The sequence below is a fragment of the Drosophila willistoni genome, assembly GCF_018902025.1.
Source record: "Drosophila willistoni isolate 14030-0811.24 chromosome 2L unlocalized genomic scaffold, UCI_dwil_1.1 Seg196, whole genome shotgun sequence".
Classification (NCBI taxonomy): Eukaryota; Metazoa; Arthropoda; class Insecta; order Diptera; family Drosophilidae; genus Drosophila; species Drosophila willistoni.
Genome location: NW_025814048.1, coordinates 8,074,563 through 8,093,904, shown reverse-complemented (window position 1 = coordinate 8,093,904; position 19,342 = coordinate 8,074,563). Strand labels below are relative to the sequence as shown.

General features: G+C 37.0%; 1 protein-coding gene across 2 annotated transcripts; it reads left to right on the top strand.

Moving 5' to 3' along the window:
* The first annotated feature begins 1,966 nt into the window (after positions 1-1,966).
* Positions 1,967-6,789, top strand: LOC6640108. Of its 2 annotated transcripts, XM_023182127.1 has the most exons (6): positions 1,967-2,041; positions 2,179-3,603; positions 3,751-3,883; positions 3,950-4,092; positions 4,152-4,496; positions 4,563-5,335. In XM_023182127.1, the coding sequence occupies exons 2-6, from the start codon at positions 2,232-2,234 to the stop codon at positions 5,102-5,104; spliced, it is 2,535 nt and encodes an 844-aa protein (XP_023037895.1). In that variant the 5' UTR covers positions 1,967-2,041; positions 2,179-2,231; the 3' UTR covers positions 5,105-5,335. The 2 variants fall into 2 exon arrangements, with proteins under 2 accessions (XP_023037895.1, XP_023037896.1); XM_023182128.1 differs by lacking the exons at positions 1,967-2,041; positions 3,751-3,883; positions 3,950-4,092; positions 4,152-4,496; positions 4,563-5,335 and adding exons at positions 5,437-5,560; positions 5,630-5,772; positions 5,837-6,184; positions 6,248-6,789.
* Positions 6,790-19,342: the final 12,553 nt, after the last annotated feature.

The following is a 19,342-nucleotide window of genomic DNA, read 5'->3' as shown; positions in this document are numbered from 1 at the left end:
TGTGGCATTATTAAATGCATATTAGATTGGTTTCTTTAATAAACTCATAATTAAACCCTTTTTGATTAAAAATAAGATTTCAGGAGCCTTTGCAAATGAACCACTGTGCTAATTTGATCGGTGTGTAATACCGATTTTCAATAAAGTTGTGATTAATTAAAAGAAAGGAAACGTCATAAGTAAATATTGTTAAAAACAGAACGGAAAGGGGTTGGTTTATAATATTAAGAATTTTCTGTATAAACCTAATATACAAAATACTCTAATATCACTCTGATATTCCCTGCTTCAAAAAAATAAGAAACATTATTTTTTTAAATACAGCGTAAACTCACTTTAAGCAATTTGAGTAAATACAGTGTAAACTCAATATAAGAAATATGATTAGATACCCAGAAATCTTTTATACATCTAATATTTCGTTATGGGTACTTCTTAGTAGTTCAATTATTATTTTCTAGGCACTTAACAAACAAATTCGTTATAGTAAATTGTTCGTTATATTATATTTTTGTTTGTACTTCAAACATTTGAAACATTACATAATCAATGAAACATATATAATCAAACAAAAAATAAATTTAAAGGATTTTGTAATACTTCTGTCCCACTGTGCACAGATGTTGCATAGCCTTTCAGCCCAACATCGAACATTGAAAAATTAAGTTGGCAGCGCCATTTCCGAAAAGGCGCTCAAATTTGAATGAATTTTCAACCCTTCTTATTTATTTTAAACCAATGAAATCTAAACAAATAATTCGAGTCCTTCGAATTTTCTTTAACATCGGACTATATAATTTTTAATACATTACCTATCTCTCTATATAAAATAGCAGGCAATTTGCACTATGGTTTTATAGAGTCGGGGGCATTATTCACCCAGAAAAAAAATTATCTTATCGCTGAGATATTTGGTTTTTAGAGATAGCCACAGCGAAAGAGCGGGCATACACACAGACACATGAAGGCAAAGGTGATAAGACTTATCGTTGAGATTACAACACATTGGCATGGGCGAGGCACCTGTTGGCCAGATATACGAACAATCAGTACGAATAGTTTAACAGGTGGAGCAAGGTAATGTCGGAGAAATCTAAGCCAAACGAAAAAAAAAGAAACCATGACTAAAAGAATATATATATATAGCAATAAATTCGTCATCGATTTAGTGAAGTTATAAGTGAACATTATATTGATGAAGTGAATTTCTCATCACAAAAAATCCATAAGTTTCCTTTGGTGGATTTCTTATTGCAAAGCCTTTAATTGTGTTTCTTCAGAACGAAAGACATATTTCTTTCTTATTTTTTTTCCGAATTACAACTTCGTATTCTGAATCACGGATCCCTGCACACACATTCATACATATATACTTAGTAGTAGTTACTGTTGACCAATCGTAGTAGTTCTCAACTAACACTACTTATTATCTGATAGTGGCACAAAAAAAAAAAATAATAATAAATTCTTTGTTGAAACTGCTAAATGCTGATAACGGGCAGATATTGAATGTGTGTATATATGTATATGTTCGTATCATATATATCAAGTGAAATTGACTCATGCGCATATTTACAAAGTGTTTTTATGGATTTCATTTTCAAAAAAATTGATAAATGATAGTCAGAGTCCTATCCTTAAATACAAAAGAATGACATCAGCTAAGCGGGAAATTACAAGACTGAATAACCGGAAGTGACACATCTCGTATATGTAAAAGAAAAGTTTCATTTTCTTGCTATTTATTTTTATCTGAAAATCATAATTTCAAAACTCAATTAAAATTGATGACCACCAAATAATGTGATATTAATTCTAGATCAAAATCTTGACACTTTACATTGTTTAAACAGTATTGAAACTTCTAAAAGCCCTAACCGCTGACTAACCAAATGTTTAATCAGTGATAAGATATTGCCTCCCCCTCCCGTCTACCCCTAACTCGTATACAAAAGTCTTGTAAATCAAACATTGTTAATTGGGTTCTCTTATCAGGACACAGACAAGAGGGGGGAGGGAGGACTGGCATACTGCCATAAGCGTTAGTTGATTTCAGAGCTTAAAGAAAAAGAAAAAAATATATATTTTGGGCCATGGTCAAATTTTTGATAAGGCTTTATGTTTGGAATGCAACAAAGAACTAACCTGCCCGACATCTTTCTCCATTTTTGTTTTCAGTCTTCCTCACTGCAAACGATCCATCCATTACGATAATCCAACGAACCAGCGGCATGCAGATGGCCCATTTTAAGGCAGCTGCTGCCTGCCTAGGCTTAGCCTACATCCTTACCCTGCTCCAGGTGCAGGCTCAAGAGAATGCCATGTTACAGATTCCTCCATCGCTGGTGGAGTGCTACAATACCTCGTACTTTATGAATCGCGACAATCGACTGCCAGCCAATATTGATACATTGATCTCGCTGATCGAGAAGGTGGAGAACAGTTATGTGGCCAATGGCATTCAGGCTGATATTAGGACAGTTGCCGTTGCTCTTCTTCATCGTTTCCGACAGGATGGCATCAAGCGGGCACCGGGTATTTCAGCGATTGATGGCGTCATCCCTTACAGTCCCACTGGCTTCCAATTCCCCAAATTCCGACTGTTGTTGTCCCGCCTTATTCCGGGTAATGCCAACACCTTTCCCAATAGTTCGCTGACCCGTGTGGAGCGTTGCTCTCTCCACTTTATGCTGTCGAGCACCTTCGACACGAGCGTTCGTGGCGATGAGAATACCGTGTGCAATCAACTCTCTCAATACCGCTCCCAGCGCCTGCCACGATCTGTCAAGGAAGAGGCGAACAATTTCATTGGCGATGTAGAACTGTTGGATGTGAAATCGAAGAGAGGTCGTTCCGGTTCCAACTATGTGCAATTCGGTGAATTGGACTACGATTCAGATTGGGCCTATGCCGGTACGGAGGGAACTAGCCAGTGTCCCGTTGAGGATGGTCTTATACGCACTCCCTGGGGCACAGTGGCGGGAGGCACTGTTATCGCTGGCATCGCAGCCGGAGTCCAACAGCAAACAGTCCAGGTGAATACTCTACTGGCCATGGCATCGCAACGTGCGGGTCGAGCACGTGGTCGGAGTCAGGCACAGACCACTCTGAGCATTGACAACAGATGGGCGGCCACTTTGTCGGGTGATTTGGCTGAGGTAACTCTAGTGCAGGTTCCCGTGACCAGCAACAATGCTGCCTCAGTTGGAGCCACCGGTGGATGGAATGACACCGTCTTGCCCCACTGGTATTTCCTATCGCAGCGCACAAATTTGGAAGATACCGATGCCGAGATTCGTGGTGGTCTCGATGGTCTCATATTGGCCAAGAATATTGCCACTTGGCGTACTCAGGCCTCGACTTTGAAGCTCTCTCAACTGTTGCGCATGTATTATTCCACCAATGGAGTCCTTAGCTCCGGCATCAATGCCTGCAGTCGTCAGAGTCAGTTCACAAATGTTGCCCCCTCGACGGAACTGCACAATCAGACCACAGCCTTTGCCATGATTCTGGATCCCGAGATGCAACTGCGTGTGACCCTTGCACCGGCTGCCATTCAACAGTTTGCCTACACGGCGACCAATTCTTTGGTCACCTATGTGCGTAAGTAGTCCAAAAAGATCATCTACATACATACACTCATATATGTAATTAGAGGGGAACCACTTGGGCAGTCATTTTTCTTTGGGTTAGCTTACTTAATCCTAGGTCCACATCCAACAAGCAATTTTCTTTTGTTTTTCCTTTCAGCCCAATCGTTAAACGATGTCTCCTGCACGGCGAGCACAAGTTTAGATCTAACCGATGAAATTACACCCATGACCAATCTATATGTATTCCTTGATACCTCTTGGCAGTATAGCTCCATTGTGGATTATGTGGCGTGAGTAACTATGATAACACACTGGCATCCAGTTTTCATCTAATTTTCATTTTATTTCCGCTTTAGATACGTAATCCAACAGTTGAACATTCATCCCTATGCAAGTACAGTGACCATGCTCTCAGCTTACGATGGTTCAGTTATTGTCAACACTACAAACTATATTACGGATTTCTATCAAAAGTGGAATGTCACCACTCAAGCCCAATGTGAGTTGAATCATTCTGAATCACTCTGATTAAATCTAATGAAATATTCTTTGCCACAGTCACTCAAGGTTTCAATCTGCCGGCCATATTGCGTACTGTTCAAAATCTTACCCAGACTCTGATGAATGGTGAGGAGACCAATTCAACCGTGGGTGGCCGTTCCCTTGTAGCTCTGATCATACCCAATCAATCGACTGTTAACGATGGCGACTCTAGCTATGCCACGACTGAAATTCAATACATACAAGAGCAAATACCCGATCTGCGTTTCATCTACTATGGAGGCGGTAGTATACAGCGTTTCGCTAGCTTTGTACGTGACTCAACCAAGGATTTGTTCTCCCTTACGCTGGGCAGCACAGTGGCAACATCAGCGGGTCCAGTGGCCAAACGGATTATTCAAAGTGAGCAAAATTTAAACGCTTTAACTAAGATGATTATTAAATGGGGTTTCCCTTTATGTTTTGCAGTACCACGTCGCATCATAAATCCACGCTGTGGTTCAGATTGGATTACCTCCACCTGGGGTACAGATCAACAGGCACAATATTTGTCACCCAACAAAGTGAACTTCTACCGAGTGTCGGCAAATTATTTCTTTGGATCTGGCACAGGACGTTATGTGACCATTCAGTCACAAAATGGTGGATCCTTTACCATTTGCTCATCGCGTTCTTATCAATGGCCACAGCAGAATTCCACCACCTCATCCACAACGACATCGACCACTACAGATCAGACTTGCGTGCAAATAAGTGGCAATAGCTATTCCTATGATCTGTCCAATGCTTGCAATGGCTATTACACCATTACCCAGTGTCCGGATCTATTTTTGTCGATTCAGGCTACCACAAATACAACATCTTGCACTCAAGATGAATGCCAGACACCAGATCAATGGCGTTATATATTATCGGTGGTCAATATGGGATGCTATAGTGGTGTCTCTGGACTAGCAGCAAGTCTTTTTACCATTCTATTGGCACTTTTCCTGCAGCAAACGTTTCAGTGATTGAGTCATCATATAAATATATATATATATATATATATACATTGTATTTTGTAGTATTAGTGATTCAGTTCAAAGTGTCACTTTCCACCCAAGAAACGCTAACCTCCTACTCCTCCACCCCCTTCCGCCACATTTGTCGTTGTAAATTATTATTATAGAATTTTTCTATTTAAGTTTTAAGTTCCAGTGAAATATAGTCGCGAATAAAAAGTCCCCCACACTAGAACTATATTGATATTGATTTATTTATTTCTCAAGTGGTTCCCAGTAGTTAAAGTTAACACACAAGAACTTTTAAAATCATCTTTACTAAGGTCTTAATTTCATTTCAGCCATCATGGACTATTTTCCATTTCCTCAATGGGGTGACATATCTAATAAGACAACTCCCATGGCCGATATCTTTGTGTTTATAGATACCTATTGGCCTTACTATTGGGTGGTTGACTATGTGGCGTAAGTTCCGAAAATGTCTTATCTTTATCTTCTCTCTCTAATCTCACCAAATATCTTCATTTGCCTTAGTTATGTTTTGCAAAATCTAAATATACATCCTTATGGAAGTCGTGTGACTATATATGCTGCCTCTGATGCTTCGATTATAGTAAATACCACCGATTATATAATCAATGTTTATCAACAATGGAATGCCACCTCACACTCTTGGCGTAAGTATGTTAATTTTTTTTTGGGTGCTTCTGTGTTTTAAATTCTTTTTTCTGCCTCCCCTAGATCCAACTGGTCTTAATTTGCCACTTATACTCAATACTGTTAGCAATGAAGTGGAGGATATTTTGGCAGCTGATCAAGCTGCTAATAATCTTGGGGGACGTTCTTTGGTAGCACTTTTGATACCTAGTCCCGTATCGTTTGTCGATGAAAGGGATTATGACTATTGCCAAGGTTATTTGGATCGTATGTCACGAAGATTGCCAAATTTACAATTCATTTACTATGGCGGCGGAGCTTTGGTGAGGTTCCATGACTTTGTCACGAATCCTAGCGAAGATTTGTTTCTCATGAATTTAGAGCAACCACCGGAAAAGTCTGGTGATCCTGTTATAACTCGCATACGTCAAGGTAAATTGCAAAAAAAAAAATGGAGTTAAAGTCAAAAACATCATGTGGTTTGTTGTGTTGCAGTTCCTCGACGCATTTCGAATCCTCGTTGCGATTCCTCTGGTTATATAAGTGAATATGGCATGAATTCCTTGGAGCAATTTGGTCGCCTGGGTAGCATTAATTTTTATCGTCTGGAGGCTTTCTATATGCCTAGAAGGAAAAGTATGCGTTATCTGGAGATAACACCCAACAGTAATGTAGCATTTACGGTTTGCTTTTCACGTAAAATTGCCCTGACTTTCCGGAATGAAACATCTCGCTACAGACTGGATGAGACTTGTGAATCGACAGCATTGGGAGCACTTAGCTATGATCTAACTGATGCCTGTATGGACTATGATTGGGAACCATGTCCTCCTCTATACTTCTCCGTGCAATCTCAAAGTTTCGGCGACGTTTCATGTACTCAGCCCGAATGTCAAACGCCAGATGAGGCTCAATATACATTAAGTTTAAATAACTTGGGCTGCAGTTCAGCCAGTGTCCTGGAAATAGCATCTTTGGGGATGATTCTACTGGTGATGGTTGGTGGTTTGTTTTTTGGTTAAGCTTTTCTAGCTAGTTTTCCAATTTCCTAATTAAGGGTAGTTGTAAAATTGACTAAAAGCTCTCAAGTATCCTAAAAGCTTAAATGCAAAGCACTAACCATAGAACACATAGATGGGACAAACTCATGATTTTTTGATTGCAAACGCTAGCCTAGTCATGGAACCCCAGAGAACTTCGGGAAAACCCGAACGCTCTCACTCTCAATGAGAGCGTAAAATGGGGAGAGGGCAAAGCAGCTACGAAAAAATTTCAGTCTAGCACAGACTACCGAACGACGAAGGCAGGCCTACGTCGCTTGTGATTTCGTTCTGTCTATGTATGTGTACACTCGTCTGTACATGCTCCGGCTTCGTAGTGTGTGTGTGACGTGAAGTTGTACAACATCGCATTTCAATAGCTCGCTCGACCAAAATTTTTCATTTTCGACAAAACAGCGACAATGCGAATAAGAAATGCCCCTGTGGAAAGAATATCAAGAAATATTGCCATCTTCTTCGAATGTATCCCGGTGGCTGTAACGATAGAGTGTTTGCTTGGCAATAGGAATGTCGCTGGTTCGAATCCCAACTCGATTATTGTTAACGAAGTTTTTTTTGTTTTATTTTTTATTTTGTTCCTTTTTGATTTTTTTTTTTTTTATTTTCATTTTGTTTTTTTTTCCTTTTGTTTATTTTTATTTTTTTATTTTTATATAAATAAAAAAAATAGACAAAAAAAAACTTCGTTAACGATAATCGAGTTGGGATTCGAACCAGCGACATTCCTATTGCCAAGCAAACACTCTATCGTTACAGCCACCGGGATACATACGAAGAAGATGGCAATATTTCTTGATATTCTTTCCACAGGGGCATTTCTTATTCGCATTGTCGCTGTTTTGTCGAAAATGAAAAATTTTGGTCGAGCGAGCTATTGAAATGCGATGTTGTACAACTTCACGTCACACACACACTACGAAGCCGGAGCATGTACAGACGAGTGTACACATACATAGACAGAACGAAATCACAAGCGACGTAGGCCTGCCTTCGTCGTTCGGTAGTCTGTGCTAGACTGAAATTTTTTCGTAGCTGCTTTGCCCTCTCCCCATTTTACGCTCTCATTGAGAGTGAGAGCGTTCGGGTTTTCCCGAAGTTCTCTGGGGTTCCATGACTAGGCTAGCGTTTGCAATCAAAAAATCGTGAGTTTGTCCCATCTATGTGTTCTATGGTTAGTGTGCAAAGCTTATAAATCATTAAATATTATATATTTATTGTCTAATAAAGCTTCTGAAGTCCTGAAAGCTTATCAAAAGCTTCAGGATAGTTTTTTTGTGGAAATAAAAGTTCTAAGAGCTGTCTGTGGATCGTAAAGCTTTTGAGTTTCAGATATTCTAGATATCCTTCAAACCCTTAATTAAGCATGAAATCAAAATGTCCAACAATATTGCACTTCAACTTTAATTTGAACAATTCTTATAGCGCCATGTCTCACATTTTTTCACCCTCATTTCAGGTCCTTCTGCTTGCTGGGATTTTTATTTTTCACACATTATGCATGAATTCATATTTAATGCCAAAAAGGCGCTGACATAAAAAAAAGACCAGCAAAAATGAATCCTCAACTTGCCTTTAATTTACCAAAAATGTCAAAAAGCATCCTTTTTCCAACCGAATAGGAGTCTCTAGTCATCTTGCTATTGTAACATTTCTCTCTTATTCTTTCTATCTTTTTTTCTTTTTTTTTTTAATAATCTAAAAAGTCTTTTGAATGCCACACTACCTCCTAACCAAGACAAAAATTTCTTTATGGCAAAACAAAAATTCATCAATTTCATTTTTGGTTTTTTTTATGGGCACTGCTGAGATTTGTTATTTTTGCCTATGCAGGATATATAGGATGTGTTGGCACAACCCCCGAAAAACGAAAAACGATGGCAGAATCTCAGTTCTCTATGCTCTTGCTGTGTGAATGATTTTTGTTGTTTGGCATCAAACCAAATTTTAGAATAAAAAACAAAATAATTGATAAAAACTCTTGAGCATCGAAGTTTTTATACTCTTGAATAAACCAATCTCTTTGGAAGCCTTATCCTGATTAAAATAGACTTAAATTAACTTTATTCTGATCAAAAATTGTAACATGTTCGGAAAATAACGCTAGCATAATCCCGACTTCTCTTCATAAAGTGGATATGAATCTTTCTTTAAATCAGTTTTGATTCTTTTTAGAGTAATAACTATACTTAATCACATTTTGATCATTTGAAAGAGTTATTTTCTTGTCTTGTTTTAATCAAGTTTGAAAATAATCATTTTTTAATCAACAAAAGCAAGAAAAGGGCTTAAAATAGACTCGAATGGCTTAATTTGGCTAAAACAAAAGGGTATTTTCAGTTATTTTTGGTGTTGTTTAGGCAATTAAAAAATGATTCACGTAATACATGATTTAGAGAAGAATCTAAAATGACTTCCAAATGCTTAAAATGTGTTAAAAATTTTTTATGCTTGGTAATAAGACTCAAATATGAATCGAAAATGATTAAGTAAATGGGTCAAAAGTGACTCTCCATGCAAAATTGCGATTAAAAGACAACTTTCTCCCTATAAATGAGTCATTTATGATCATAAAACGAGCTTATTTATTTATTTATTTCAAAAAAGATTCATATCATATTACAATTTTTGTTTAAGTAGAAGAGAAAAATATATTCATTTATTCATTCATTCTCTCTATGAATAAACACATCTAAATACATCTTTTTTTAAATACCTTCATTTGAATGTACAAATCAATCAATTTTACAACTCACTTTACTCATAAAACAAAGTATTTCATATTTAAGAAACAAATAGAGTTACCTATGCCCATATACCCTCAATTATGACACCTCCATTTAAGGGTATTTCAATGCTTTTATTGAACTTGACTAGAGCTAGGAGGAGACATGCTTGTAATCAGGCAAAAGATAGACGAAACTAGGAGGGAGAAACTCCACGAACTCCAAAAAATTCATTTGAAAGTGATTGTTGATTATCATTTCTCATGCTTCCCCTGGAAACTCTCCCTTATTTGTGTTTTGGTTGTTTGTCTCGTGTTTGTCTCGTGCAGTTAAATGCAACACCCCGAGCAAATGCACAGAATCTACCAGCCCCCAAGGGTCTCTAGAGACAACAACAAAATGCACATGTCAAGCGTTGCATTTGCCCCTTTATAAGTCACCAGAACATTGAAACAGCCAATTGCCACTGACCCCTGTCCAGGGGGTTCAAGCAATTCCCGAATGCAGGCTCGTGTCATTGTCGTGGCATGCTTAGCCCTTGGTGGTTGCACAATTGTAGGGAGAGAAAAACCCTATATGAGAAACTGGTATTGGCATTGAGCCGGTTTTATAGCCGAAAATGACCTTAGGTCAGTTTTAATGTTGCGTAAAATTGAACTAAACAAATTGATCAATTTTTGGTTGTTATGTTTTTATAAGAGCATGAATAATGAAATAATGGTCAGCTCGGCCACGGTTGGTGGTCAGCTTTCAGAGAGAAGTTAATTAGGTGTGTGTGTGTGACATTGTGTGTTGAGTGGCCAGGATAACCGGTTTTTAAAGTGATCCTCATATAATCGCTCAGACATAACCGCTACAACCAATACAAAGCGAAGCAAAAGAGGGCAAGAACTTTTCATGATTTACAGCGCACTTGAAACAAGAAAAAACAAATTTGATGATTATGATGATGATGATATATATTTATAAAAGAGAGCAAAAAAATATGAAAAATATATATTTTTAAAGAAAACTTTGCATCCTTTTTGGTTTATGGTTTTGTGGAGCTGCCTCCTTTGCATTGCATTTAGTTTTTGTAGGGCTTTCTATTTCAGTGAACATTGCATTTCGGATGAGGTTTTTTTTTTTTTCTATGCCACTTGCTAATTAAGGACACGTAAATAGAAGTACAATTTTTTATGCAGCAGCAGCAGCTGTGACGAGAACCAAAATGCAAAAACCCGGGGTCAGAAAAGCGTGCAATGTTGTAAAACTTTGAACGGAAAGAAGTTTGTTTTTTTCATCCCCCCCAACAACAACAACCGGAAGTCACTAAAGGGGAATTGTAAACCTTGACTAGAATATGTACCAACTTCGAATTCAACTCACATGACTTACTTATCAAGGATTTTAGTTAGATGAGGACGATTTCACTTAATCGTGCCGTTTGCCACTTACTTAAGCAGCTGCTACGTTGTTTGTCAGGTGAAAAGTTTTGCCTCACTTCCCTTTCAGCTTTCAAAGTTTACACACAAAGTCATAAAGGCAGCCCCCCAAAAGTGTGCAATGCTTTTTTAATCGAGCGCAACATTTATTGCCACATTACGTATACGTAGAGAAACAAAAATTTTTTTTTTTTATTTTTATTATTTTTACTCATCTTCTTTAAGTTTTTCCCTTTTTTCTTTTTGGTTGTAAAGTTTGCCCTTCAGTTTGCCAAGTAGAACAGCTGACTAAATTGCTCAGAGTTATTTTACTTGCGATTAACTCAAAAACAAAAAAAATGATTTCTCAAATTATATTTACACCAAATTATTAAATGGGATAGATTTAAAGTCACACAAAACTAAAATGAAATGAATGGAAGGAATGGATCCAACTTTTCCGGCCTGTATCACATTTCACATCTTGTTAGCCATCCACAGAAAAAGGCACACAAAACTTAATCAAATCTCTAAGAGCAACCGCAGCCCAACTCAACTCGAGTTAACTCCGAGTCTGACAAATGTCGCCTTGAGACATGAAATCCAAAAATTTTCTATATGCACTTTTTGCACATGCTACTGTCTCTCTCGCTCTCTCTCTCTACTCTGTTGTTCGTTTGGTGACCACAAGCAAATCTACACCCAAAAATTTCTATACCCATAACCATTGCCATTTCTATTGCTATTCCATGTGTCTAAGAAAATATTATTATTATAACTGACTTATTGCTGACTTTGCATGCAAAAGTTGTTGTTGTTGTTGTTGTTGCTGATAGAAATGCTTAAATAATATGAGAAAATATTTGAAAATACATTCTCAGGGTCATAAGGACGCATATCAGTGACCTGACAGGCAGTCGGCAGGATATGATTTTAGGGTAAAGGATGGCTCTGTGAGTTTGAGTTTTGGGTTTGGGTTTGGTGACCGCAAATCAAACTCGTTCTCAAAAGTTTCACAATATGTGATAAGTTTATTGTCTTGCCGTATGACGCATAGCCAGAAAAAGGACATGGTGGTCCAAGACTTTTGTATCACATTTCATCAAGGAGGAAGAAAGAAGGAAGAAAATTGTGTGTTTTCTTGGTTTCTCTATAAATTAAGTTGTCTCGCCCACAAATATTAATTGCCTAATTAGCATATGCGAATGAGTGACATGACCAGAAGGCCAAAAACACCCAGCCTTTTCTCGAAAGGACGAAAAAAGGACACAAATATCCTTATGGCCCCCAGCTCACATGTTGTCTTAGCCACACGTGACTTTATTTGTGTCTTGGCGAGGGAGGCAAAGTTTTATTTTATTTTATTTTCTGTGTTTCATTTTTTTGGCATATCCTTGTATGTCCTGTATGTCCTGTTGCTGTTCTAATTAAAATGTATACACACACACACACACACACATCAAGCCCAAAAAATATGAAATATGCTGTCGTAATTGAGGGTTGTTATATTTTATTTCGTTGTTGTTGTTGTTCGTCTTCTTTCGCCTTAATTGTTGTTCTCTTCTTCCCTTTGTTCTTTTTGTCCATTGTTCGTTTCGTCTTTTCATCTGAATGCGTGCTTCTTTTTTTGTTTTTTTAGACTAAAAATGTAGGCTATCGATTTTATATTCTTCTGTTTGAAATTTTTAAATTTGTAGCAAACAGAAATCAGCTTTAAATTATTAGCATTGAAAGTATCCTTATAATCCTCTTTGGCTTCGCATCGAATGAATGATAAGCTGAAGCTTAAGCATTTCATTCCATTTCCCAATAATCTGGCCCATCATCTAGCCGGTATCCATCCTCCCAGAGCTATAATCACTTCATAATGACGCCTTCTGTTAATAGACAAGAAAAAGATTCTCAAACAAAAAATTATTGTAAAATTTTTCACCAACAACAAAAAGGGAACAGAATTTTCTAAGTAATTCATGATAGATTTATGGATACCCCTTACTATTTTTATTATAAGGTTAGAGATAACAGTGACTCCACTTTTTGATAACCTAACTAAGTCTAGATTTTAGTCAAAAACTCTAAATTTAAAGTTTCTCTCCCAAATTTTTTAATCAGATGATAAGTATTGATGTTTTAGATTTTGTATCCCAGCCGAAATTTAGTTGATTACTTCATCGCTACGGTATCAATTTCAGCACCATTTATTTCTCGATTACTCGTAGCCAAGTCGTTATATGGGCATGTTCGATTTTCACAATCGGTTTGTCTCAAACGTAGATTACAGCTACATTGCAACTTATTAATGTGAAGCTAAAATATGATGTAATTACTATTGCTGAAAAGTAAGCACCTTAGTAATCACTTGCACAAAAAAATAAAAAAATTTACTTCAATACAATTCAAACCCATATCGCTGTAAAAGCATTTATAATTCATGGTTAGGACTCAAACCCAAGCCTCATGGTATTAGAGCCAAGATGCCTATCCACTAAGCCATAAACCCAGATTCTCGCCTACTAAAATCGAGCTATTTGAGGACTTAAGTTAGGCAAATATATATCGATATATTTTAAAAATGCACAACAATAAAATTTTGCAATAACATTGCAATTTGCGTCTTTAAGCCTTATGTCAGAGGAGATTTAATTGCATTTTTATTGAAATTTTAATTTTAATTTTAAAGGTTGACAGCCAAAAAAAATATTGTGGTTTTAAGTTTTGTCTCTTCATAGCATGATTTGTGTCACTAGCTTCTATAAATTCCTTCAAAGTTAAGAAGGGTTTAATTAAATTTATGGTTTCACAAGGTGAAATATATTTCAGAAACTTTGATTGAGAATTTGCCAAAAGAACCCCCAGGTCAGTAATCCATAGGTCCGCACATGTGTAGGGGCGTATCCTAGGACATATTCATACTATATTGGCACTAAATTCCAAAAATTTAATCTACCCTCGCTGTTTATAATTGATAACATGCATTTATTATGATTTCGCTTAAAATTTTTAAATTATATGGGAAATCTTTATCCACACAACAACTTAAGTATCAATACTTTCTGTCCTAATCAGAAAATTGACTAAAAGTTATTAAAAATTTAAGTCTCTATACATGTAAATTTAAGACCTAGATACGTTAAGTGTAAATAAAGAAATTTTTACCAAATTAAGGACCTATACCCTCCTTGATCCCCTTATTTAAGAGAGAAGTTTGTTGTAGATGATAACGCAATAATCAATTGATATACCCAACTTGTTTAAGTTGTCTAGGGTGCTGAAAAAGCAAAGCAAAACATTCTGTTTCCTCTGCTCATGTGGCAGCAAAAAAGTTTGGCGACTCGCCCAAAAAAAGTTTTTGGCTTATAAATAAGGATGCTGTTTCATACGCGTTTCAGGATATGCTGCTGCCTACCACACTGATTTATACATACATGCATCCGCAGCTGCCCAGATGTGCCGACTTATGCCCACTTTCTCTTAAAATTATTTTTTAGGAGTACTTTATATAACAATTTCATTAACTGCAAACGAAGCACAAGAAGTACTACTGCAGGCAGGCAGGCAGCAGGATAAGGATCCTCCATGAGAAGATGTTTAATTGCAGACAACAGGCAAGGCAAGGCAAGGCAGGGCAGGGCAAGTGGGTGTGGGAGGCAGGCAACCTTCAAGCGCCAAGGAAACCACAAGCTAACAATCCATTAACTTTTTGCCACTCGACTAAGAAAAACTAAAAGAAGTGGCAAGGAGGTGCTGAAGGGTTTAGGGGTTTGGGTTGGGGGTCCACCTGAGGCAATTGCTTCTTTGCATATTCAAAAAAAAAAAGAAAAGAAAAAAGAAGGGAATTATTTGTATGTTTTTTTTATGTTTTTTGCTTTCTTTCTGTTTTTCTGGCAGTGCTCAGAGAGTTCAGCGCGGCTCTTCATCAACTACAACGAGTCCTGCAAATGATGAAGGATAAAGAAGGATGCACACTCACAAACACACACACACATCTACTTATATGAATATAATACATTTTTTCCTCCTTTTTTTCCACTTGAGGCAAAAGCAAGTTTTTCCACTTTTTGAGTTTTTAAATGCATTTTTCCCTCGCTTCGTTGTTTTTGTCTGTTTCGGTAAGGGAAATTTAAATTTTTTTTGGTGGAAAAGTGAATTTGACGATTTAAAGATGAATTTCTATCTCGCTGGAATCTTCATGCTGCCAATTTCCGTTCTAAATTTGAACCCCTTTTTACCATATGAGATGCCTTCTGGCTTACCTACAAGAAAAGGTTTACACATTTTTCACGGTCAACAACCCCCGGGTTAAACCCTTTTGACTAAACAGCTGTTTCACATGTATGCCAAAGAGATTTCGAGGATCGCTGGTTATGTAAATGTGTTCCATGGAGGTCACAATAAACTGAAATTGGATGCTGTGTGCGTGTCCTTAAATGAAAATGCAATAGAAAAGGGGGAAATTCAAAAGGAATGGAAAGTAAAGTAAAAGGAAAAGGTTTTCGATAAGTATCTAATAAAACTTTGCCACACTCGTACACACACACACACATACAGATACACACACACATGTCCTGCAACCACAGGACATTAGTAGCACGTTTTCAGCTTTGGGGCGTGATTAATGAAGTGTTGACCAAATCAAAATTAATGCAAAACTTTTGCCTATGCTAGGAAAACTGACCCAAAAATGAAACCAACCTTCTTACATACACATGTGTGTGTGTGTGTGTGTAGGAGAATATGTGCTAAGTGGCATGTGGTCAAATGGGCACAGAAATTTCGTTTGGGGTTTTTGCTACGGTCAAACCTACCATATAGTTTCAATTTACGCCTTATGAGCAAAAACATTCATCAAATGTGTTCCACAAAATTGTGAAATGTCAAAACTACGCACACCACTTTTTCTCTCGCTACCTTCATCTCAATCTACGGCTCTTCACACACACACACAGCTGTTGGGTTAGTGCAACCCTTTTTCAAGTCGAAATGGGTTAACTGTTCGGTTTGAGATATAAAATTTTGTAGAGTTGGAGTAGTGTCCGGTTTTGGAATAATTAATCACAGGCTCACATGCGATTTGTAAAGTTAATTGCCGTGGCGAAAGCTCATTCAAAAAGGGATACCAAAAAACTACACAGCAGCGGGAGGCGGAGAGGTGTGTAAGTGTGTCTTGGCTTAAGTGCTTGGTCCGTCTTCAATTACTGACAGTTTAGTGTGCACATATTCCTCACTAACTGGACGCATTCATTATTTATGCCCACAGCTCTTCCCCTCTCCACAATGTCATTTGGCAACTCTCTCAATAGCATCCTTGCCGTGCATTATCCTTGTTGCCAGTCGCCCAAGTTAGAGTCCAAGTCAGTTAGTTGTATATATATGTATATGTAGGTATCCTCGACTATGCATCCTTTGAAGTGCTTCTGAGCACTGACTGCACAAAGTGTCATGAAAAATTCATGTCCAAATACCGCAATTTCCAGGTACTTGGTGCCGCATACAAAAATAAACACTATGATCACGATGGAGTAAGGACACCAAAGAGGAGTAATGCCAATTCACAAATACCTAGCTCTACCATAAATCAAATTTAAACTCAACACTTTTCTCCCCCCAAACTCAAAATATTTAAAAACCTTAAGTGGCAAAACAAGTTTAGAAAATCTTTTATTGATTTTATTTTGTGGAAAACTTTCTAAGCAAAATCATGTGTGGGAATTCCTAACTCAACTTTTGTCATTCATTTTGCCCAAATAGTTTTGTTGTGTTTGTGTAAATGGGAGGAGGAAGTGGCAGAAGGGGTTTTTTTTTTTGTTTTTGGTCCTAGTTTTTGCTTAAATTCCTAAAGGTAATGTGAATTTGATATGAGTAAATTGGTTTTTACTGAATGACTACCATGATCAAGCAAATTTAAAAAGGAATTTGTTGAGCATTGGACTTGAATTTTAACATTGTTTATAGTTTATTGCTGAATGTGGAGGATACTAGGAAAAGGCATGATACAAAAATTTTCTTTTTAAGATGGAATACTATGATGAAAGCTTATGCGGGCAATTCTATTTTTCATTGATCTTAATCAAAATGAAGTAAGTAAGTCGTCTCGCCGACTTGGGTATACCATACACCAGGTGAAACAAATATTTAAAATTTAGAAAACCAAATGTATGTCTACTAAATTGTTTTAATATGCCTCATACCATTTGCTATCTCGCTCACTCTACAAACACACAAGCACTCTAGCGCCGCCACTAGCCAACGGCCAATTCTGCCCTTATGGATCGCGTAGCAAAATACGTTCATACGTATATTTTGTATGTTTCTAGTCCGATTTCAATCAAATTTGGTAGTTTGATAGAAATAGATAAGATTTATTAGTCTGCCAAATTTGATCGCGATGGTCAAAAAATTGCAAGAGCTAATCGGTTTTTTCTAAATTATGGAGGGGGAAGTGGGCGTGGCAACATATTAAAATATATGTATTCTGCGCGCATACTAAGCCAATATACATACTAAATTTGGTGAGTTTAGCTTTGTTAGTTTTCGAGAAAATCAGTTTTGTTTAATTTTCGGGGGCGGAAATGGGCGTGGCAAAATTTTTAAACAGTCAATATCTGCGCGTCTATTAAGCTAACTTACATACCAAATTTAATGTCGGTAGCTTTCATAGTTTTTAAGAAAATCAGAGTTATGTAAATTCCGGGGGCGGCAGGGGGCGTGGCAAAAAGTTGGAACAATTATTTTCTGCCCGCTAACTAAAAGAGTATATAAACCAAATTTGATGTTTCTATCTGCTATACTTTTTAAGAAAAACAGTTTTATGTAAATTCTGGGGGCGGAAGGGGGCGTGGCAAAAATTTGAAACAAACTCGATAAGCGTACATACTACACGAGACTGCATACCAAATTTGGTGGCTCTAGCTCTTATAGTCTCCGAGATCTAGGTGTTCATACGGACGGACGGACGGACGGACGGACGGACGGACGGACGGACGGACGGACGGACGGACGGACAGACGGACATGGCTAGATCGACTCGGTTTTTGATCCTGATCAAGAATATATATACTTTGTGGGGTCGGAGATGCTTCCTTCTGCCTGTTACATACATTTTGGCGACTTTAATATACCATTTCACCCTATGGGTGTATGGTATAATAACGTTAGTACCCTAGGAGTAAGGATAGAGTAAAGGAGTAGAGTACTCTTAACGTAAAAATTAACGTTTTTCATACTCTGCCTTTTCCTATTTAAAATTTACACATAAGATAGAAAATGGCATTATCTATAGGTATTCAGAACATAATTTGTTTGCCTAGATATCGCTTCTATCGATCAAAAAGCCTATTGTGTCGAGATATATTCCTGTACAAATATAGAGAAATCTTATTAAATTAGGTTTTGTGTTAAATATCTTATAATGCAAAAAATGGGGAAACTTTGCCCCCTAAAGTATGCAGTATGCTAGAAAAATGTTCATTATTAGCAACATATTTATAACTTTTTATAGAAAAAGGCATAGGCCTAATGACTTAAAAATGATCTACAAACTACGTTTGCTTTAAGAATTTGTTTTATCCACATAAAATATCAAAACTATTTTAGATGTTTTAAAAAGTGAATTTTAGGACTGCTTATTGTATACTTTTGGGAGCAAATTTCCTGCATTTCTCCCGTCATTCTCATAGCCTATGAATAAAATCCTATGAAATATTTTAGAAACAAAACTTATTCAATAAAATTTATAGTATTTTAGCCTTTTTCCTTTGCATGTGTCTGTTAATGTGAGTCATATATTATATCATACAGACTTATAATGCTACAATAAAAATTAAAGCAATTACAACAATTACGCAACAATAAAATAATAATAATAGCAATAATTACCAAAATGTTTCTCTCTCATTAAACTTGAACTTTTATGACCGAAACACGCAAACGAAATCGAATGCATGAGGAATACATATACATATATATATGTAGAGTAAAACATCTATGCAAATAGAAACAAACAAATTCACACGAATATTCATAAATTAATCAAAAAATATATATTGTTTGCCCACTCGGAGTGTCGTATGTCCGAGTTGTGTGTCCACACGCGACAATTGACCCTTTTGTTAATTAAAAAAAATATAAAAAAATATGAAAGGACAAACAAGGCAAAAACCAAACAACAAATTACCACTAACGGGGGTCAAAATTGTTTGTCCAGCTAATACGGAGAGGGAGAGAGAGAGGGAGTGAAAGATATAGATAGTGTCAAGGTAAATTTTTGGTTATTTGGATATGTAAGCAATGGAAATTGCCCATAAATTGTAGAGAACCCGAGACAGAGAGAAAGAGTGAGAGAAAAGGGTTGACGCTTGTTGGCTGACAGCGGGCGCTGACACCCGCCACCCCTTTTGAAGGACT